Source organism: Mauremys reevesii, linkage group 11 (assembly GCF_016161935.1).
Source record: "Mauremys reevesii isolate NIE-2019 linkage group 11, ASM1616193v1, whole genome shotgun sequence".
In the NCBI taxonomy this organism is placed as follows: Eukaryota; Metazoa; Chordata; order Testudines; family Geoemydidae; genus Mauremys; species Mauremys reevesii.
The window spans coordinates 560,695-584,416 of NC_052633.1; the positions used below are offsets into that span (position 1 = coordinate 560,695).

Genomic DNA, 23,722 nt, shown 5'->3' on the forward strand with positions numbered 1-23,722 from the left:
TAAAAAATACCATTGGGAATCCAAAGGGCTCTGAGGATCACTTTTAGGGAAGGGAAAATAACAATTTTGTAGTCAGTGAAAACTGATGTGCTAATTCAGCAGGGTCACAGATAGGAACCTATTTAACAATTTTTTTGTCAAAATACTTTTCAAGAAAACAGTGTATCTATTTCAATGAAGATTTAGTTGGGAAGGTTTCTGAGGTGAAGGGCTCAGTCTCCCGTGAGTGAGGGAAACCCCTGAATTGAAAACTTAACCTTCTTAATCTGAAAAACAGATGGTTCGATGCTGTTCCATTTTGCAAAAACGTTCAAAAGGTTTTGGGTTTGTTCCAATATGGAATAAGAACAGATTTCAAAACCTTGACATTTGTCTCACAATGCAATTGGCAGTCTCCAGCGAGCTGTACTCAGAGTGTGCACACAACTGAATGCATTCCTCCAAAAGTCAAGACTGGCTTCAGTTTATCTTCCCATTGGAGATTGCCCATTTGGTTAGAGAACTAATGGTTTTACATCCTCCTCTCCCCACAATGACAGGACCCATACTAAAGAATTACACCAGCATTTAAATAGGAGCACACATTACAGGGTGCAAACACTAGACAGATAAGTAGAGAGAAAAGATCACAGGGCTTCCTTCCGTATTAAAATGTTACCACCACCACTACCACCACCTAGACCTTACATGGTGCGTTTCATCTCTAGATCTCATTGCACTTTACAAATAGAGGTCAATATAATTATCCCCGTTTTACAGATGGGGAAACTGAGGCACAGGGTGAAGCAACTTGCCCAAGGTCACACAGCCAATGACAGAACCAGGAACCAAGCCCCAGTCTCCTGAGTCCTGGTCAAGTGCTGTTTCCACTAGACCACACCACTAAAAGGTTTTTGGTCTGTGGTAGATGAAGTACTGTAAATAATATCAATTAGAGCCCAGCTTCAGTTGGTCTCCTTATTGATATGGCCACCATGGTTAAACTTACCACACACTTTCTTCCCTGACAGAATTGCACAGGACTGCTTTGTTGAATGTGTTGCCATTGAGGTTTTCCCAGTGTCATTGTTGGTTTGATATTTTACTTTGTTTTTCAGACCTCCAGATTTGGGTGGGCCACCCCCAGGGAAAGCAGTGCTGTCTATGAATTGTTTGAGTTACAATGTGATTAGAGTGGATACAGAAGAAAAACTGTCAGTACTCACTGTACAGGATGTTGGTCAGGTTATGCCTGGAGGTAGGACGATTATACTTCATGTATATTTAAGAGAAGTCCACTGAATTTCTGATGATGTTGCTGTGTATTTTGGCTTGATCAAAGAAGTAGAACTCTGTCCTGGATGAAAATGGCTTTACAGCTGTACAGCCCGCTGCCTTAGCAAGTGTGCTTTAATTCTTGAAAGTCTATTTTAAGAGCAGTCTGAAAGTATCTATTAAATATTAAAAATTTGAGTACACGAGGGAACTATTTTAATCTGATCTTCGTTTGGAATGGGAGGAGGTGTTGCTTTTGATTCTAGCTGCTGTTTTGTCTTATCCTTCCAGTTCTTTCTTCTGCCAATTGAGGATGATATTATTGTTCCTCTTTGTACTGTCCTTATTTTGGCAATTGGTTTAAAGCATATTTGCAAGTAGCTAAAATTATTTGTGGCTTAAGCAAAAGTCTGACTGGCTTAATGAATGGACTATTTAAAACCCTCAGTCGTGGATATTCATCGTGTCCAACAAACCGTCAGTGTCTAGGGCAAAGAGCTCTGTACTTCGCTTCAAATCATTTGGAAGACTAGAGTGCCCTGACTGGTGGTCATGATGGGAACACATAGTCTGAGTGTGGAATTTGCTGAGCTCTGCAGTCCAATTTTCTGAATGGGTAAATCTCTCTATCTTGGTGGCAGGTAAACCGTTTAACAGGTTGTTTTAAACCTCTCCCAAGCTCTGTCCTTTTGAGAACTGAGACGTTTGATTCTCAGAAAGTAGTATAGGTTTTTTAAAAATTGTCTTTAAATACGAGCTCTTTGAGCAAGTCACTGATACTTTGTCTTTGGCAATGTTCCTGCATAAAAGGGAAAATAAGAGGATATCTGAGCGATATGGTCTTTGAGTTCCTCACAGTACTGAGTTCTGCCTTGCCTGATCTAGTTAAATATAGGTGCAGGTGTGAATATCCGCAGAATCCAAAGGAAAAATCTGTTTCAGAAGAGGAAGGAAGTAGGTAGCCTACCAAGTTTGACAGATCCAGGCTCTAGAATCATGGAAATGAGGCTGGAAGGGACCTCCAGAGTCCTTTAGTGCACCCTATGCGCTGCAACGGGACCAAGTAAAGCTAGACCATCCCTGACAGGTGTTTGTGTAACCTTATCAATTGCCAGTGATGGGGATTCCAAAACCTTCCTTGGAAGCCTGTTCCAGATTTTAACTAACCTTATTGTTAGAAAGTTTTTTCCTAATATCTAGCCTAAATCTGCCTTTGTGCGGATTAAGCTGATTACTTCTTGTCCTACCATCAGTGGACATGGAAAACAATTGATCCCTGTCCTCTGTATAACAGGCCTCAATGTATTTGAAGATGCTTATCATCCTCCCTCAATCTTTTTTTCTCAAGACTGAACATGCCCAGTTTTTAACCTTTTTCTCATAGGTCAGGTTTTCTAAACCTTCGATCATTTCTGTTGCTGTACTCTGGACTTTCTCCAATTTGTCAACATCAGATTTCTTTTGGCCCAATCCTCCAGTTTGTCCAGGTCACTCTGGACCCTATCCCTACCCTCCAGCGTATCTACCTCTCCCCACAGTTTAGTGTCATCCGTGAACTTGCTGAAGGTGCAATCTATCCCATCATCCAGATCATTAATAGCAAGTCTGGATGTTTAAGAAGCAGTGGGCTGGGTTGAATGGATATATATGAAGTCTCAGCCAAGTTCCAGCCAAAAACTAATTTCGTCTCATCACTCCAACATGAGAAATTACTCTGTTCAGTCTTAATGCTAAAATGTCCTAATTTAGAAGGGACCTGGGCCTATTACTGATGCATTAGTCTGTCTTGTCAGACGGAGGTATTGGAGATTAATTTATTTGAGCAACTCCTATATTCCCATTGACTCAAGTATAGACAGTGTCATAGAAGGACAAGGCATATTTCAGCATACATCTATTTAATAGCATTTGAATAGCTGCATCAGAAAATTATGTAGCTTATTTGTCTGTGCAAAGAGTTTACTTTTCAGGTGCTTAGTGTATTGAACAAGCAAATACAAAAGGTTATTGGAATGTCCTCTGATAGTGATTATCCTATTTTAGAGCTTTAGGGGAGGTTGGTTTTATGAGCTTTTTGAAATTAATGGAGTTTGATATCTACATATTTAATTGTCCCATCTGCCATGCATCTGTCACTGTCATTTTGTCCTCAAATGACCTATGTTGGCTATTGTATTGTACTAATGTGTGTGTATCACTACCTTCTACTGGTTAGAATCAGATCTGCTCACTTGTTTGTGGTGGTGCTTTTTAGTAGAGGTGTGGTGACTATATGTGAGACTTAACATTGCTGACAATAGAATTGTCCTCTTGCTCCACAGAGAGAGGCATGCATTTTTGGAAGATAATCAAGGCTATTGCTCATGTCACACACGCAGGCTAGCTGAAGACTGTGGTGTCTGTGTGTGGCCATAGGGCATAGGTCATTGCACTGTGTGTCTAATTCTCAGCACTCTCACCTGCATCACTGTTAAGGAAAGTATTATAGATAACTTTTGAATTAATTGAAGAACTTTTTTTGCTGCAGTAGTAAAGCACTAATTCTCAGTTTGAATGTCTGTTTAACAGCCTTGTATTTGGAACTCATTAGGATTATTAATCTGAAAATGGGTTTATGCATAGCTGAGCCTGAAGCTAATGGTTTGTACGTCTGTGTAACTTAAAAACTCCCAATTTTCTAGTCCACGCCCGCAGGGCTCGGAAAGACGTGTACATCCTGCCTAGCAACTGGTGAGCTGTCACTATAGTAGTTCAAACTTTGTCCTATGTCAAAGCTTTGGTTGCAGTATTACCTCATTGGGGTTGCTAGATGCTATCATATAAACAGATCCAAAGTTCCTATTTATTGATGATAATCATTCTGGTGGACAATTTAAAATTAGGATGGAGACTAGTGGGTAACTGACACATTCATCGTTCACCCTCGGTTTCATTAGGGTGAATTAAGGGTCTCCTCGTTCAGGTACAGGCCGGCAGGGACAAAGGGCAAAGGCCTCTGAAGATTGACATTTCCTGAGTTGCCCCATAGTTTTTAGTTTCTGTCTGCACCAGGCCAGGCTTGGCGGCCGAGTTATACAAATTCAATGTGGGAGGGAATGTTCCTGTTTCTATTCAGTGACCTCTCTCAGCACTTACTGGACAGTGGGAGAAGCAAGTGCTGCCTAAGCCCCTCAAGACTCCTGTTCAAAGACTGAATTGGAAAATTGCGACAGATTGTGAGAGAAGCTGAGCGCAGGCTTGCCTGCCCGAGCTAGCTTGAATGCAGCTAGTGTGATTAACAGAAGCAGGGAAGGCAGCGCCGTGTGGGTGTCAGTGCAGACCTTGGGTACATACCTGGCTCGCTAGCCCATGCTTTGCTGTCTTCACTGCTGCTGTTACCTGTGCTAGACCATTCACAGCTGTTGCTTTGTGGACATACCCATCATTTGTCCTGGCTCTTGCAACGTCCCTTCCCATCTACGCAGCAGCCTGCTCTGGGGCCAAGAGTGTCCAGAGCCCGTGTCTGTAAGAAACGCTGTGAGTAGCTCCAAGGGTTGTGACCCCCCCGCCCACACACAGGATTTCACAGGGCGCTCTGAGCGAGGTGTAATGGGGCCGGACGGGGACTTGGGTTAAGGAATTGGCTTCCTGTTTCAAATTTTCAGAGGCCCAGAAAAGAATCTACACGCCCAGATGGGTGCTGCTGCCCAGCCCCTGGCCTGGGCCTGGTTAACACTCCCCTCAGGGCCACACGCTGGCTCAGACAGATGCAGCTTGAAGCACTTTCACACCCTGATTACAGAGATCCCAAAGCAATGGAGAACTGGAGCCTGCGCAAGTGGAGAAAAGGGCACAGCAAGCCTGTGCTATCAAGGGGGCTGGACTCAGCTCAGCCTGAGGACTGGAGGGAGGCCCCAGGGAGAAAGGGCCCTGCAAGGAATGAAACTTCCTCCTGGAGCCTGCAGCAGCAGCCAACACTAACAGTGCCTCCACGTTGGAGGCGAGAGGGAGGGAAGAACAGAAATACCTTCCAGAGGGAGGGTCGTCAGTCACTAATCCCTGCTGCAGGGGGCAGGTGGGGACAGGGGAGAGGAGGCTCTGCAGTAGTAACAGATGCAAGCACACGGAGTTAATGATGGACGCAATTTCAGTTTACTTATCCCAATATCACTTCTGGTCACGAGCATCCAGCTTTGGAAACCAACAAGCCAGCAGAAGGATACAGAAATACTGTGGTTTTGCTCCCTTTTTCAACAGAGAGCTGGTTAGCCCACTTGAAGAGACAGCAGCCCTGCCCACATCCTGGCCCTAGTTTGGATAACACAGGATGGGGTGAGGGTAGGGTTCCAGCTGCTCTACTGACCACCTAGGCCATCCCATCCTGGTCTTCGTTCCCCTGCATCTGAGGTGGTGAGGTGAGCTGGCTAGTTCCATTATTATCATCGTCATCACCCCTGCGCAGCTGGAGAGTTATCTTGTACTGCCCCATCCCAGACAAGAAGCAACAAGAATAAGGCAGTAGAGGGGATGATTTATGAAGAAATATTAAAACAGCTAAACATAGTTTATCTAAGGAATGGAAAATAACAACAAACTCTAAAGGAAAGATTATTTAGGGTGGTACCAGGTGATGTAGCATGAAGTAATGGAAGTTGGTGGAGAAAAGGAAATTTTAGGTAGCATGTCAAGGGAGTTCTGTTCGATTACAAAAGAGCATCTCAACAGCTGTGGGAAGCTTGGCATGCTTGGAAAGAAGACTAGACAAAGTACTAGAAAATTCATTGAACCAATCCTAAACTGGCAGTGGGAATAAAAGTGGCCTAATCGTTTTTTGTTTCCATTTCTAATTTGTATGTGTCACATATTTAATTTAAGGAATTAATGTCTCCAAATATGAAATGTGCAACAGTAAATCAAAAGGAATTATTAATTTGTAATTGGTATTATCTAAATGTGTCGTCTTTAATACTACATAAATCCTCATTCACCTAACCAACTGTCCTGGATTATAGTATTTTGGTCTTCATGCTCAAAAGCAAATGCTAAGAGGTTGTGGTATTATGTAGTAAGGCCTAGAATGTAATGGGCGGGGGGGAGATTAAAGATTTGAAAGTTTGTAGTTTTCATAGCTAGAGAATACATAAATCAGAGATTGCATTACTCAGATTATCAAAATGCTTTTTAAATTTCTATAACAAAACCCTCCTTTTTGACAAATTTTTTTATATGTAATGTTTCTGCTTTAGCTGCTCAATATCGAAATTCAATTAATCATGTTACTTTGTTTAGCAGCAAGCCAATTTCTGTCTACCAGTTTACCAAAATATACATAGATGTTAATACCGTTGCATTCTTGCTCTACCACTTTAGCCAATGTGTGTGTTGTGAAGATGGATGGAACTCCTTATCTATGTAAAACTGACGAAGTTGGTGAAATATGTGTGAATTCTGGTGCAACTGGGACAGCATACTATGGTCTCCTTGGAATCACCAAGAATGTGTTTGAGGTTTGTGTCTTTTTATAACCTTTGATCAAAAGATGTTTTTATTATTTCAGTTAGTGAGGAGATAGGCAGAATTATGTATCAGTTTCTTTTTGCAGGTGTGACTGGGGAGGAGAGGGGGATGCTGAGATTGCTCAGTTGGGGCAAACGGCAAAGAGTGGGGCAGACAATCCCCCAAAACTGGTGGTTATTCTAATACTTAGCTGTTTTGTTGCTGGCTTGGTGAATCTTCTGCAATACCTTACTGGCTACACAGAGACCAGAAATACAGCTCCCTTAAAGCAACCCAGCCTTGAGCTCCCACTCAGACAACCAAGTCAAATATGATGACTGAAAATCTTTTTCATCACATAAAACGTTCTGCCAGTCCCAAAGGACTGGACACATTACCCACCAGGTTAATGAATATTTCAGCTCTTACCCAAATACACACTTACAGTCACTTCTTATCAACTAAACTAACATTTATTTAAAAAAGAAGAGAGTATTGGTTAAAAGATCATTATACATACAGATACAAAGAGAGTTCTTAGGTCAGTTTCATAGCAGAGATGGTGAGTTTGAGTTGCAAAGGATACTTTCCAGCAGGGCCGGCTTTAGGAACTGCGGGGCCCGATTCGAATACCTGGCAGTGGTCCAGGTCTTTGGCGGCTCTTCGGCAGTGGGTCCTTCACTCACTCCGGGTCTTCCATGGCACTGATGGACCCACCGCCAAAGACCCGGAGCGAGTGAAGGACCCGCTGCCGAAGTGCCGCTGAAGACCCAAACCACTGCTGGGTGAGTAAAAATTAAAAAGTTAGGCGCTCTTCTTTAGGGCACGGGGCCTGAATTCAGGGGGAATCGGCCTAAAGCCGGCCCTGCTTTCCAGAACCCATTCATTACATTATAGTCCAATGCCCAATGTCAGGGTGATCCAGAATGGAAATGGAGACCTCAGTCTTGCAACTCAAACTTCCCCTGATGAAGCTTAAGCAGATCTGAGATGAAAGGATCAGGGCCTTAATAGTTTTTATAGATCCCTGGCAGGCTATTGTCAGTCTCTTGATAGCAGGTGTTCCTTGGGTAAAGAATAGTGTCTTTGAAGAAACCTCCTATTTCCTAAGCAACACTGGTAATTAGCTACATGGATTAACATAAGGTAATTGCTTATCTCCCACCATTTACAGGTAGTTTAATATATACTTCAAAGAGAAATGAAGACAATGATAGCACTACATTCACAGTTCATTTAAACGCAACATCTCCTTTTGATCTCTGCATTAACAGAATACAGTGACAGACCGGAACCATTAGGTTACATTGTCAACCTCTAACAACATATATGTAGACACATACAAAACACAAACATTATCTACTACTATCTCTCTAAAGGTTGAATCTGAGTCAGTTAGCCTACCATTTGTGTAACCCTTTCTGGACCGGTATCACAACAGGTATGCTCATGTTCATTGCAACAGCATCTGTTTTAATTAATTAAGTAAAAGCCATGGCAAAATACACCTCTCTCCATCCACTCCAATAATGCATCAGAACTGAAACTTGTTTTTCCTTTAACCAAATTATGAAATAGCGTTAGCAGTCAATCATCTTTTTTATATATCATGCTCATATTAGCATCCTGTACATAATCAATGTATGATCACCTCACCTCTGTGTCAACACAGCATTAGCGTGTAAAGTTACATTAAGACATTTCAAGGATATTATTGCATAAAGTTGGGTGATTATTCGCATAGATCTGATACCACATCATAATATCCCACATGCATCCTAGTATTTTTCAGATATTGCCACATTGCTTAAGTGTGCCTAGTGTATTGAAAACCATACACACGGTTTTTATATAAAAGTAGATTTTGATTACTTGCTGTAATCCTTAGAACACTGAATAATCTGCAACTGCATAATACATGAAACTGTAAAAAGAACAGGAGTACTTGTGGCACCTTAGAGACTGACAAATTTATTTCAGCATGAGCTTTCATGAGCTACAGCTCACTTCAGATGCATCTGAAGAAGTGAGCTGTAGCTCATGAAAGCTCATGCTGAAATAAATTTGTCAGTCTCTAAGGTGCCACAAGTACTCCTGTTCTTTTTGCGGATACAGACTGACACGGCTGCTACTCTGAAACATGAAACTGTGTTCCTTAGGGTTTGAATAGAGGATGAAATAAGAACAGTAGTCAGCCTCACTGCATTTGGTGCGAAACGCAGAACCCACCACTTTCCCAGGCTTTACTGCTGCAGTATCTGAATCTAATTTTTTCATGTATACAGGCCTATTCCCAAAAAAGCAAAAAACAAAAGGAAGGAAGTGACCATTGTTGTCCTCTTACTTTTGGGAGGCACTCAGACACTGCTGTTGCAGACCCCAATATAAGATGATTGACGGAAATGCTATCATGGGATCAGGGAGGGTTTTCTGTTTCAGAAACGATGCGTCAGGACTCTTGAATACAAGGAGTCCTGACCATCTTCCTCACTGCTGGAAAGATCTTCTAGCCAGCCTCCCAGCTTCCCAATACCTGAACCAGCTTATGTTTCTGGAGGGCGTTCTCGCTGAGGTTTCCAACATCAGGACGTCCAGCCACGTAGCAGTGAGGAGGCAGGCCGGCCAGGTGGGGTAGTCCTCAGAAACAGTAAGGAAACCAGCAGAGGCAACACAAGAGGAGTTATTAGTGAGACTTACCTGGTTAAAGCACAAGCTCTGGTTCTCAGTTTTGGGTTATGTTCCATCTCTGTCACGGACTTGCTGTGTGACCTTGGGCAAGTCACTCAGCTCCTGTTGTGCCTGTTCTCTCCCACTGTAATAGGGATTGTACTTGCCCAACTCATCGCGCGAGTTACAACCACATCAGCCGGAGGACAGTACATGCTCTCTCGCTCATTCTTTGTTTAATCATAAAAGATTTTCACTGAAACAGAAGGGGAATGTGTTTTAGCTTCACAGTACCAGTTAAACAGTGAAGTACCTGTGGTGTGTATCTGAACTTTATCTTCTGTCTTCTATCAGACCATTCCAGTGACAGCAGCAGGGGTGCCTGTTTCAGATCAACCCTTCACAAGAACAGGATTGCTTGGCTTTATTGGACCCGTAAGTATGACTGGACAAAACTGTTCCAAATGCCCACGAAGTGAATCCACTCTTGAATTAACAGAATACGCCGTAGGAAGTAGATAGGAGGATTTAGGAAAACAGAACAGGAATAATGAAATGTAATCTTGTGCGACAATCTGCAGATCAAATGAAACTAAGGCTGGAATGTCAGGTTAGTATTGCTGTCCCAAGGGGAGTATCCTCCAGATATCTTCTCCAGCTGTTGGATCATGGGTTCCTAGTTCTCCTGTTTTCAAAGCCAAATGACAGGATCATGTCCCTGAACTCATTTGATAGAGCAAGGGCACATCTTGGGTCGAGTAGCTGGCTTTGGCAACTAGTCGCCTCCTTCTGTGTGAGCACAGCTGCATTCAAGAGGATTCTCTATCGAGAGAGTCTGTTTTCCTTATATAAGTCCTATATAATGTCACTGTTTTATCTCTAGGGTTAATGATCTTGTATTGCTGGGAGTCTTGAGTTTGCATTTTGTGTGGCTTTTCTGTTTTTTAGCCTGTTGTCTTTTCAGGACAGTTTGGTATTCGTGGTGGGAAAACTAGATGGCCTGATGGTGGTGAACATTCGCAAACACAACGCTGATGATGTAGTGGCCACAGCACTGGCAGTAGAACCAATGAAGTTTGTCTACAGAGGAAGGTGAATATTTTGAAAGAGGAACTTATTCCCTAACATTGTATTTATCCTCTGCTCATCCAGCCTTTCAGAGTGCTTTCCAGGTTGGGGAAAGTTCTGCACTGAACTTTGCTTTGGGGGCAAGATGCCACCCTGTGAGTGTGAATATGAAAGTGTGGCTTCCCCTGCTAGCATACAGCATGAAACCTAATTTATGTAAACTGATTCTAAATTGTTTAAATTGTCTTGACCTGGTGAAATCATTAGTCTTACTGACCTCTTCTCTCTGTGTTTAAGTTTCTGCTTAAAACTTTACAATACTTCTTTGTTCAGTTTTGCATCATCTGTATATTTATTTTATTTTGATTTCTAAAAAAATAAATGTGGATGCCTATCCGGAGCTCTAGACCCCCTAACACACGACAAATTAAATTAAGCAGCAGCTTCACCCCAAGAGCCTGCAGAACTGAGACCCCTAGAAAATCCAGAACACAAGTTCCCTTCCCCCTAACAGATCTAACCCTACCAGACAGCTCCCTCCCGCAGCTGCTCATGCTAATAGATGCACCTGGCCACATGCCCTGAGAAGAACAAGCTGGCTGTTTGGGGCCTCTGAAGGGCCCTCAAAAGTAACACTACAGTGCCCAACTTCTCGCTCTTACGTAGAGGGGCATTCAGCTCGTGTCTCCTGGGATTGCAGCTGTGGCAGTGTGGCATGAGGAACTGCTGTTGAGTTACTTGTTGAACCTACAACAAAAGTATATTGTTTCCTCATAAATGTGTCACTTCCATCAATTCAAGCATCATTTTCAAAAATTGGCTCCCAGCTTGTCGAGGTATTGCTAGCCTTTTCCCCACTGCTGACCTGGGTTCAAAGCCAGTTTGGCCCACAAAGGAAGCAGGTTTCTAGCTATCAGTCCAGATATACAGCTTAGACGTGCCACCTTTTAATCTGGCAGAGTTGTCCACCTCCTTTGGAGAGAGATTCAGTAGTTAGATGTTGTAGGTTACAGTCAGTGTGCATGACAAAGTTATATAGTGAAAGTTTGCACAGCTCCGGTATGTGTTGAACCCTGCTTGTAATAACACGTGAAACATAGCAGTGAAGTGCAAATTCTCTCAAATCTGAGAAAAGAAAATTAAAATAAACTTCCTCTTGTCCTCAAGTTGTGAGTGATTTTGTGATGATCTGGCATAAATAATGTTTGTGTCTGTGAAAACAGTTCCACAGGAGTTACAGCCATCCATATTGTAATAAACCATGCTGTGTTCATTATACGTTGCATCTTTTCTAGTCCTAGCATTCTTCTGTCCTTTGTGTTCTAGGATAGCAGTGTTTTCTGTGACCGTTTTGCATGATGATCGAATAGTGCTTGTGGCAGAGCAGCGCCCTGATGCATCAGAGGAGGATAGTTTTCAGTGGATGAGCAGGGTTCTACAGGTAGTCAGATCTGTCCTTTCTCTTTTTTCAGGTGAATAAGGCTAATGTATCAAATGAGAATATCAGAGCTTCTGTTTTCTATATAAACAACCTTACCTTCGAACTGGCCAAAGAAACCTCTGATAAGCTCACTTCTGACTGCGTTTCTAGGGTGTTAGCTAATGGAATTTTTTTCAAGAGCAAAATCAGATTTCTGCAGTTCATTTTGATTGGAATTTTCAAATCCTGCAGAAGATAGTTCAATTTGTAATTCGTTAGTCTTTATTTTTGCCAATGTCCTTTGGTCTGTTTGATTCTGAAATAACTTAATGTTGAACTTATACAAAATATCAAAAGCAGACTTCTATTTTAGAATGTTTGTTAGTAGCATGTGAGATTTGGGAGTGCACCATGTCTCCCGTATGCCCCTAAATTGAACAGCTACTTTTGGTCACTTTATCCAGTAGTGGTCAGGTATTTCTGAAGTAGCCAGTCACTTCTAAGGAGGTGGCAGGGTGCAATAACTGAAAGAGCAGGTGTGGCCGAGGAATCAGAAAATGAAGTAAGAGGGAGGGTAGGACTGAAGAGAACAATGTAAAGAGAGATGCCTCTTAAGCCGAGGGGAAAGCTGTGTAGGACTAAAGAGACAATGGTCTCTATAAATTCATAGGATTTTAAGTCTTTCATTACCATTTTACTTGGTAATGGTAAGGATGTCATTCATAGAAACACAAGTATGACCCATTTCTGTTGTTCTGCGTGGTTCCAAGCTGAAGCACATAGTGAGTGTTAAGCAGCTAAATGTTTCCCCGCTATATCTTCTTGTGGTTCACGTTCTACTGTGTCTCTGCGGTTGCACCAGACATGCTAAGTACACTGTGACACGGTTTTGGCCTTCATGACCTTTCCGCACTTATCACCCACATTTTAGTAACTTCCCTCATCAGTGTTGGGCTTGACTGCACGGCAGAAATATGGATCTGCTCCTGCTCCCATTGAAGTCATGGCACAACTTCTGTGAATTCAGTGAGTGCAGAATTGGACCCTTTATTTGCAAATTATGGTGCAAGTAAAATTTGTGATGATATAAATTACTTTAGAATTCTTGTTCCAGCTAAGTGCCATGTCACTGTACATAATTAATTATTTTTTTCCCCTCTCAAGGCAATTGACAGCATTCACCAAGTGGGTGTGTATTGTCTTGCTTTGGTTCCTGCGAACACCTTGCCGAAGGCACCACTTGGAGGAATTCATATTTCAGAAACAAAACAGCGCTTTCTAGAGGGTGCTCTGCACCCTTGCAATGTTTTGATGTGTCCTCATACCTGTGTTACCAACTTGCCTAAACCTCGACAAAAACAGCCAGGTAACTAAAGCAGAGTGTCAGCCTTCATGTTTCTCTCTAAATGTTGCTGTCTTGGTAACTGAACATGTTAAAGTCTGTGTTACCAGGTTACGTTTGTTCTGTCAGATCTGATGTTTGGTTTCAGCCTTTCATCTTCCTTTTTTATTTTTTTAACGTTACATTGCATTCGTTATTTATGGTAATATGCATGCTTAATTATTCGTTATTATTTAATTATGATTGGCTTTGTTAAACTGAGTTATCTGCTCATTTTGCTCATTTTGTTAACCCAGATGTTGGTCCTGCTTCTATGATAGTGGGCAACCTTGTTGCTGGAAAAAGAATTGCACAAGCCTCAGGGAGAGATGTTACCCAGCTGGAGGATAACGACCAGGCAAGAAAGGTAGCACTGAGACTTTCTGAATGTATCCAAGGGTAGCAGTTGTTGTAGTACCCTACTGAAGCTGAGCATGGTATGTTTCAAGGGAGTTTGAATGTTTTCTGTCCTGTCTTCTTTCTGTTTCAGTTCCTGTACTTAGCGGATGTTCTTCAGTGGCGAGCCCAGACAACCCCGGATCACCCTCTCTTTCTGTTGCTGAATTCCAAGGTGAGATGCACTTAGTCTCATTTTCAGATCAAGTAATGAATAAAATTATTTGGGTTTGAAGAAGGGAAGTGGCAGACTCATGTTACAGCCTAAAATGCTCCAAACTTTATTGATGTTGGGGGGACTCCTCCGGTTTCCAGCACACATTAATGGATGCACGTGGTCAGTATTTTAGCTTTTTCATACTGTCTGCTCCCTCCCTAGAACACTAGTCTACATCCTGTCTAGTTTCAGAGAGCTGCAGCAGCTGCGTGTCCAGCTTCCCTCAGATTTGAAGTCTACACCGTGCCTGGCATTTGTGGTTTCGCTCTCATTGCCCTTTGAGTAGAAGGGTACGAGAAGGCAGAGCTGTGACAGAGGAGGAAAAAGAAAGATGGTCATGGATCCAGGGCACACGTTGGAGGTCTCTGTTCCCGCTTTCTTGGGTTCAGGGGCACCTCTGACCCTTCCCCTAGTGCCAGTGGGCTCTACCTCTTTTGGGGACAGTCTGACGGTCAATGGATCGTGTCCATGTACAGTGTTCTAGAGCTCTGGCTCATCAGGTGGGCCCGAAGGGTCTGGCTCCACTGCGGTTAGACACCCGTGGCTGGCCTGTGCCAGCTGGCTCAGGCTAAGGGGCTGTTGAATTGCAGTGTAGACGTTCAGGCTTGGACTGCAGCCTGAGCTCTGGGACCCTCCCACCGCAGAGGGCCCTGGGCTCCAGCCCAAGCCCAAATGGCTACACCACAATTAAACAGCCCCTTAGTCCAAGTCCCTTAGGCCACAGCAGCTGGCACAGGCCAGCCACAGGTTTTTAATTGCAGTGTAGACATACCCTAAAAGTCCCCATGGCTAAGGATTGCCTGTTGCTGCTGTGACCGACAGCAAGCTATCCATGCTCTGCCTCAGTCAGCAGGGGTGGATCTGAGGTGTCGGGCTCGTCAGCTACCTTGTGACCCTCCACCTTGCTGGCAAATAAAATGTGTGTGCAGGCAAGCTGAGGTGTAGGACACATGACCAGCACAAGTGGTCTCTGAAGAGCCGGTTGTTGGGGAGGGAGGCTGTCTTTGTGGTAGTGTTTGTAGCAGCAAGCTCTGTGAAGTGACGGAGGGACAGAAATTCAGTTACTGTTCAGAGTTCTGCTGTGTGCTTTTCCACTGACTCTGTCACTACCGATGGCGGTCAGAAATGTGAAAGAGGACAAGACCTGAGTCGTCATGGTCACTTCAGCTTGAGCCAAGCAATGTTAAATCTGTCCTGGCAGCCCCCACACTATACCTCTGTCCCCAGACATTCCAGTTATGGTTTACTATGAGATTGTGAGAGTGCTTGGATATTCAGGACACTCAGGGAAGGAGGGCTCCTGCCCCGAGGAGCTCACTGCCTAGGAGCAGACAATCAAGTGGCTCACAGAAGAGGAGCAGCAAGTAAGGCATGTTTGTACAAGTTATCTAGGTTAACCATAGGCAGCAGGGCAAAAGTCAGTCTTCGAGAGGCTTAAAGTTGGTGGGGTAAGGGCCTTGTGGGCGAGCTGAGGAATGCTCTATCAGCATATTCTGTCCTGTGTCCTAATCCAAAATCAGATTTCCTCACTGTTGGGACTGCAGGGCTTCGACAACCACTTCTCTAGTGTTCCCCAAGGCTGCAGAGTATCCTACTGCAGTCCAGGAAACCTCCATGCTGAATTGTTAACCCCAGAAATGAAGATTTTTTTTTTCACTGACCTGAAAGTTAACTGCAGGTTAACTGCCATGTTCATTAGCAGAGCTCCTCCGGACTCCTGGTTACCTGCTTTGCTACCTAGGAACGTTTACTGGCGCTCCCTGTGGGTGCCTGGTATTACTGTCTACTGGGCGGTACAGAAAAATATCAATGAAGAGAAATGTAAAGCAAAGGGCATTAAATTAGGAAATGCAAATGTAGGTATCAGAAATGTAAGAGGTAAGCACTGAATTAAGAATAAAGTAAAGCTTTGACTAAGACCGTTAAAGTAGTGGGGGAAAGTCCAACTGTAGAGGTGACGAGCCTTTAAACAGCGTCAAGATAAGGGAATTGGTTGTGGGGCAGGGGATGGAACGGAACAAGAAGTGGGTGAAGGGAAAGGAGAGTAGACGGTAACACTGTAAGGGCTATCGAGGATTTTCTGTATTGCCCCTGTACAGACTTGCTTGAACAAGACACCGAAGGTGAAAGGTGAATGTTTTAACTACTTTTGTTTTCTGGTGTAATGAATCGTTTTACTGGCAGAATCAGAAAAGCATGCCACATTTTCATCATCTTGGTTTCTAATAACAAAGATGGGTTTAAGCTATTAAATTTGTGTGGAAAGGCAAATCTAGAACTTGTACCAAAGTATCTTCGTTATCTGATATTTATAATGCTGGAGACTTGTAAATGTGTGTTACAGCACAGCCAGTTCTGTGAGCGTTTTAAGAGTTTTTGGTGCAACTGGCCCCGTTTCCGAGCGGCTAAAGTGTTTGACTATAGTTAGGCTTGGCAGGGTTAGATTTTTACTGGTAAATGTCAGTAAACGCTGATTTCACTATACACAGGAAAAAATATTTCCATCGATGATACTTGAAATTTACATGTAAGCAAGGTAAGAAAAATGCTGCTTGAGAACTTATTAATGTTTAATTTAAGGCTGATATTTTGAGACGTGGTTGACAGTTTGTTTCAATGGTTATAAAGCTTTTAGCTTTTTGAATCAGTGTCTATTGTCTATAAATAATTGCTGCCTCACTCCCACCTTTGGCTGACTCCCCGATAAAATTAAATCTATAAAAAATGAGAAGAGAAAAAAAGGCTTAATCCATAATTTTGCACAACTGTGAAAATTAAAATTGATAAAAATAAAACTTTAAAATAAATATCTGTTAGCTGTCGAAATTATAAAAATCTAACTGAATTCTACCATTCTAAATGTAGTTTTAACAAGTCTTTAATTCTATCCACTACGATGCTAAAACCATAATTGTAATGAAGTGTTAGATCTAAGGCTATTTATTTTACTCAGTGTCAAAATATATTTCCTGCCAATTTTTCCTAAGTCACGTTTGTACTATACAGGGCACAGTAGCTAGCACTGCATCATGTATACAACTGCACAAGAAAGCAGAGAGGGTGGCAGCTGCACTGATGGAGAAGGGACGACTGAATGTCGGAGACCATGTTGCTCTGGTTTATCCTCCAGGTAAGGGAATAGAGACAGCAGATACTGTAAAGTCATCAATTGTGAGTAAAGGAAGGTAAGCATCTCGATGCTCGAACAGTCCCACAGCCATTTAATTTGGTAATCCATCTCAGAGTGACCAGCATGTAATTATTAAGGGAAAGGCTTCTTTGCTTCTCTGTTTTTTCTGCTAAACCTATTCTCCAGTTGGCAGGATAAATTTATCAAATAAATCTATGAAGGTCAGATGGAACATATCTGGACAGTTGTGCATTACCATACCATTGGGAAGTGAATAGGCAATGAATTTAGATCACATGAAAGGTACCAGATTCTCGGTTCCAAAGAGTGAAATGATGTGTGCATTCATAGAATAGGTACAGTAGAGGGCAGTGCTGACCACAAATGCACCTGTGTCCTAACAGGAAGTGACCACCTCTAGAATGAGTTCATGTTTGGTCTCTGTCACTAATGCGTGCTTGTAAATGTAGAACAGGAGTGTAAAACTCTGCAAAAAGGGTAGTTTAGACGCTGCATAATGTTAATTTATGAAAGACAAATACTGTATATATTACTTATAATCTACCATAAAATCTCAAATTTCATGGAATGTATTAATCAGAGAATCAGAGAAATGTAGGACTGGAAGGGATCTCAATAGATCAGCTGGTCCACCAAATGTACCTAGACCATCCCTGACAGGTGTTTGTCCAACCTGTTCTTAAAAACCTCCAGTGACAGCGGTTCCACATCCTCCCTTGGTAACCTGTTCCAGTACTTATCTGCCCTTATGGTTGGAAAGTTTTTCCTAATAACTAACCTAAATCTTCCTTACTGCAGATTGAGGTGATTTCTTCTTGTACTACCTTCAATGGATATGGAGAACAATTATCACCATGCTCTTTGTTATTAGGTCCCCCCTCAGTCGTCTTTTCTCAAGACTAAACATGTCCAGTTCTTTAACCTTTCCTCACAGAGCAGGTTTTCTAAACCTTTGATTATTTTTGTTGTTTTCTGCTGGATTCTCTCCAATTTGTCCACATTTTTCTTAAAAGTTGGCACCCAAAACTGGACATTTGTCTAAATGTATTTCAACAGATCTTCTCATTTGAAGAACTTAAATAATTACTACAAATGTACTAATATTTAAATACAAAAACTCAACAACCCCCCCCCCCCCCTCCACCTCCCGGACTGGCTACTTCCAGAGGCAGGGCACTGGTTCAGATGGACCTTTTATGACAAATATATGCGTATAGTCTTTTAATTCTAAAAATGTATTGAGGATATTTTTTGGAATTGGTATGAGAGATTATGATGATTTGTGACATTAAAACTAGTTTTTGTCCTTAACAGGAGTAGACCTAATAGCAACTTTCTATGGCTGTTTATATGCCGGCTGTATACCCATAACAGTTCGACCCCCTCACCCACAAAATCTTGCTACTACTCTGCCCACTGTCAAGATGATTGTAGAGGTATGAGAGATTCCTTTGTCTTTTGTTTTGTTTAAAACTGTTGATCCAATAAGTAAAAAATTGCCCATTAAACATCATGGTCCAATGAATATAAAATAAGCCGAATTTCTGAAAAATGTAGTGGTGTGACCCTCTGATTCAGAGTCAATACATGTTTCATTCAACTAGTTTAAAACTTGTTTTCCATTATCAAAATTTTCTTTTTCTTTGTTTAGAACTTTTTTTATAATCAGCTCCTTCAGGTTGAACTGACTTGGGTGGATATTAAAGCACAAGAACATCCATTCATCAGTTCTGTTAACTTTTTGAATGTTGTACTTTGTGCAGGTCAGTAAGTCTGCATGTATCCTTACAACACAAGGAATAATGAAACTGCTGAAGTCCAAGGAAGCTGCCACAGCTGTAGATATTAAAACATGGCCCACCATTTTGGATACAGGTACAGATGTCTAACTACTTGCTAATAATATAGTAAGATTTTCATTTGGATATGCAAAGAAGTGTGGATAACTGAAAAGATGCATCATGGCTTTTCCAATATGATTTAAAACTGTTAGCATAACTGGCTGTCTTTGCAAGGATGTCAGTTAGCTTGGAGACCCGTTAATCATTTATCCTGTTAGCACAGCTGGCTAGCTGGATTGGTGTTGAGTCTCTTGTATTGTGGCTGCATATCAATCCATAAACCATAAATAACCTAATATTCCAATGTTTTAAAGGATTTATTATACTGCTCTACCTTTTCCAAAATAATAATGTGCAATTGTATTGCTTTTGTGTATTTTAAATAGATGATATACCTAAAAAGAAGGTGGCTAATATTTTTAGACCTCCATCCCCGGATATGTTGGCCTATTTGGACTTCAGTGTTTCTACGACTGGCATATTAGCAGGAGTAAAGGTATATTAATTGAATTGAGATGTTTGTCTTAACTAGTTTCTTGCCTGAAATCTTTTCATATTTTTTATTCCATTCAACTCAACCTGGGAAGAAGCCTAAAAATGGTGAGAGATGTTTTAATGTAAACATATTTCAAATCTCACATTGCAGCCAAGATTTCTGATGTCGACGTGTCAGGCACAGCTGTCTAGAAATATTCAGGTAATGATGGTTATGGCTGGAGAATTGGTGAGACTTAAGAGAAGAGGTGAAGGCCTTGTCTACATTACAAAGTTATGTTGTTGTCAACTGCCATGCATCAGTCTAGTCATGCATGTGTCCACACTTAACTTTGTCTTGAACTGATGTAAGAGCTCTCTTATGCCAACATAGTGACACCACTTGCCTGAGCGATATTGAGCCATGGTAGATGTACTGAGGTCAATGCAAGCACAAGAGTAGACACTTGTTACCTATGTCAACCCTAATAATCCTCCAGCAGCTGTCCCACAATGCCCTATGCTGACCACTCTGGTCCCCATTGTGAACTCCACTGCCCAGGGGTCACATAGACCAGAAGCCTGCCATCGCCACCACCCACCATTTAAAGCCCTGTGAACTTCTGAAATTCCTTTTCCTGCACACTGAGAAGCTCTCCTTTAAGTGCAACTGCCCAGCTGACCTTGCTGGCTACATGCTCCTGTCTGGAGAAAGGAGATATTGGATCTCCTGGACCTGTGGGGAGAAGAGACACTGCAGACGCAGTTCCGAACCAACCATAGAAACGTCAACATCTGTGAGAAGATTGCTTGGGGGATGCAGGAGAAGGGGTACATCAGGGACAAGCAGCAGGGCCAATGAACGCTAAGGAGCTACAGCAAGCATACCAGGAAGCCAAGGAGGCCAACAATTGATCTGGTGCTGAGCCGCAGACCTGACACTTTTACAAAGAGCCACTTGCCATACTCAGTGGAGACCTCTCGCCCATACACACCACTGTGGATGCCTCCAAGAGCCTACGTCACAGGTCCCTGCCATGAACAGCAAGGAGGAAGAGGTGGAGGAGGAGGATGGGGGGACTGGCAACTGGGGGATCCAGCTGCATAGTGAGCCAGGACCTGTTTTTGAGTCCAGCCAGTCGAGCGCAGACGAGCCCAAGGCAGGGGAAGGAACCTCGGGTAAGTGTGTAGATACATTTTCCATTGCAGGGATGGCACCCTGTGATAGGATGCTAATCTACCAATGGTGCACCACGCTGTACATCGAAACAAGCACTCCTGCTGAGTACGTGCAGCGCCGACACAAGGAGCGAACAAGTGATGTACTGACTGCAATGGCTCTGTGCTGACGTCACTTGCATCAACATAAGTTTGTAGCGTAGACATGGTCAGAGAAGGAATAGTCCTGAAGTTAAGGGGCATGACTGGGAGTAAAGAGTACTGTTCTCAGCTACCACAGAAATGCTGTTCAGCTAGAGGCAAACCACTTAAAGATGACCCTCAAAATATCTTAGGAAACACAGGGCTTGTACATAAGAACATAAGAAAGGCCGTACCGGGTCAGACCAAAGGTCCATCTAGCCCAGTATCTGTCTACCGACAGTGGCCAATGCCAGGTGCCCCTGAGGGAGTGAACCTAACAGGCAATGATCAAGTGATCTCTCTCCTGCCATCCATCTCCATCCTCTGAACAGAGAGAGAGGGGGACCATTCTCCACCATACTGGCTAATATAAGCCATTTATGACTTTAGCCACCATGAATATATCCAGTCCTTTTTTTTTAATTGTTATTATAGTCCTAGCACAACCCTCTCAGTAAGGAGTTCACAAAGTTGACTGTGCGCTGCGTGAAGAAGAACTTCCTTTTATTTGTTTTAAACCTGCTGCCTATACCTTTTTGTTCCTTTAGGATGCATAAAGAGGGCTTACAGAGGGGTTGAAAAAAAATGTTCTCTGTGTTTTTGGACTGTAAAAAATTTCAGGAATGTCAACTCTGGTCTTTCGTGTTTTGCTGGAGGACTCCCTGGCTATCTGAAGATGTGCATTACTAGCCCTCGCACCTTTATTGAAGGGGCTACATGATGCTGAACATGATTTCCCTTATTCACATTGACTGTAAAATCATGGCCCGCGTCATGGCTTCTACCCCCAGTATTCCCAAGTGTGTTGAAACATGTAAAAATTTCCTGACATACATGAGCCTTTAGTGAGCCTGTTTTCCTTCTCCAGATGTCACATGCAGCTACAAGTGCCTTATGTCGCTCTGTAAAGCTACAGTGTGAACTGTACCCTTCACGACAGATTGCCATCTGCCTTGACCCTTATTGTGGCCTCGGGTTTGCACTATGGTGCCTCTGCAGGTACAGTATTTAAAGCTTATACCTACCTGGGGCTTCCTTGCTTTTCTGTTTTCTGTCTGCCTGCTCTGTTTGCAGTCACGATTATGGTACTTTTTACACCTGGTGATCTGGCAACTTTCCAAGACCCAAACATATTTGATTTGTACGGGAGAAGAAACACTGTTTGTAAATACAGGTTACTTGGATTTCAAGTACAAGAAAAAGAGGATTTCAGTATTGGTTTCATCTAGATCAGTGGTCCTCAACCTATTTATCGTATGCAGCCCACAGTGTGTTACCTGGGCCGCAGGTTGAGAACCACAGTGCCCTGCCCCAGCCTCTCCCCACAGACACCTATGCCCAGTGCCTCCTATCCAGAGACTCCCCCACAGAGTGGGGCCCTGGGCAGGGGGCCAGGTGGCAGGGACCCTGGACCTGGCCATGCAGCAGGGCAGGGCAGCCCTGCCTGACAGCAGCCCAGACCCTCTGAAGGGCTGGCCGGCAGCCCCGACCTCATTGTGCCAGGCAGCCGGGAACCCGGACCCCATGTGGCCCAGCGGCCTTTAGCACACAGCTGGGCCGCAGCTGTGTGCTAATTGTGCAGCATGTGGCCTGTGGGTTGAAAACCGCTGATCTAGATCAAATAAACCTCTCCAAAAGTGTCTCTTTGAGGCAGGGGCCCTAACTCGATCCATGTACATAAAGCACCCAACACCAGATTGGCATTATACAGTAATAAATAACAATGTGATTAGAAGCAAGCAATTTAACATTTCCTAAAATGCAAGGGGAAGTGTTTGGATCAGGTCGTAAAATCACTAAAATTCAGCACATCCAGTACTGTTGTACAATTGTTCCTTTCTCATTACCTCATTCATTTTAATTGAGTTAAACTAATTACTTTGTATTTGGTTGGGTATGATTAGCCCTCTGCTGTGGAATGCTTTCACTTTTTAGATGGTTAATGAATAAATATATAAATGCAATACAAGAGGTTTATTTAAACAAAGATCGAAAATCGAGACCATTGCAATAATTCAGGCACCCTACATTTTAGATGGGGAAAAAATAGTGGGGGAATAGTGAGGAGGGGGGGGGGGGGGGGGGGGGAGGAGAGGGGGGGGGGGGGGGGGGGGGCTGAGGAGGGAGCCGGGAGGGGGGGGGCTGAGAGGGTGGGGGGGGGCAGGCGGGGCTGAGAGAGGGCGAGGGGGGAGAATAAATTCAATTTAAATCTTGAGAACATCTTATAGTTTCAGCAAGGGGGGAAAAAAAGCATTGTATCAAAATACAGTTAAATAAAATCAGACAATCTGTTGTTTACTGGTGTGTGTTTTTTTAAGGAAGGGAAATTACATATGAGGTGCTTTCTGTCTAAATGTTACATAAGCCTTGCCTTTACTGACTGTGCATAGAGTGCTAGGTTGTTCTCTCTGAATGCAGCATCATGGTTTTTTACTGTATCTATTTGGAGTACAGAATTGATCCAGAAACACAATACAGGGGGGCTATTTAAAAACCCAAACCTATTTGTAGTACTGGCCACTGACAAGCCAAAAGTTTCTGAAGGGGCAAGCCTGGCAGGGAACATGGTCACCCACGGAATGGTCACACGCTGGAGAAGCTGGAACACTCCCAACCATACTCCTCTGAGCCTGGTTTTCAGTGCACCACTGAAAGGGTTGTTCCTTTTTTCCTGGACACTAATTGATTTCAGACCGTATTTACCAATGTAACATCACATAGACATACATCTGCCATTTCAAAATTAACAAACTATATTAAAAAAATAAAATTGAAAGTAATTCAAACTCTCTCTTGCTTCCCATTCCTATCTGCTAACTGTTAACCAGATTCTAAATTAAAATCTTTGATATGAACATAGACTCTGTTCGTTAGAAGCTGACAGATCCAGGGCACCTGCTGGGGAGAACACAATAAAATTTTCATTGACATTGAAAGGTGACTGGATCTACAGTCAGTCAAAGATCCAGTTGACCCATTAGGAACTGCTTAGTGCATTTTCTGCAAGACTGATTCT

General features: G+C 42.9%; 1 protein-coding gene across 5 annotated transcripts in view; it reads left to right on the forward strand.

Annotated features, from left to right (window-relative positions):
- DIP2A (disco interacting protein 2 homolog A) overlaps window positions 1–23,722 on the forward strand; it is a 186,903-nt gene that overhangs the window by 136,834 nt on the left and 26,347 nt on the right. For 3 of the 5 annotated variants that reach the window (XM_039494216.1, XM_039494219.1, XM_039494220.1), the window contains 13 exons: window positions 1,098–1,237; window positions 6,604–6,740; window positions 9,751–9,831; window positions 10,361–10,488; window positions 11,791–11,905; window positions 13,049–13,250; window positions 13,523–13,632; window positions 13,756–13,836; window positions 16,885–17,008; window positions 18,344–18,465; window positions 18,793–18,904; window positions 19,257–19,366; window positions 21,575–21,705. In XM_039494216.1, coding sequence (XP_039350150.1) covers window positions 1,098–1,237; window positions 6,604–6,740; window positions 9,751–9,831; window positions 10,361–10,488; window positions 11,791–11,905; window positions 13,049–13,250; window positions 13,523–13,632; window positions 13,756–13,836; window positions 16,885–17,008; window positions 18,344–18,465; window positions 18,793–18,904; window positions 19,257–19,366; window positions 21,575–21,705 — 1,593 coding nt within the window. Of the gene's footprint in view, window positions 1–1,097; window positions 1,238–6,603; window positions 6,741–9,750; window positions 9,832–10,360; window positions 10,489–11,790; window positions 11,906–12,815; window positions 12,911–13,048; window positions 13,251–13,522; window positions 13,633–13,755; window positions 13,837–16,884; window positions 17,009–18,343; window positions 18,466–18,792; window positions 18,905–19,256; window positions 19,367–21,574; window positions 21,706–23,722 lie in introns of those variants that run through there. The other 2 variants (XM_039494217.1, XR_005586121.1) reach the window with 2 other exon arrangements.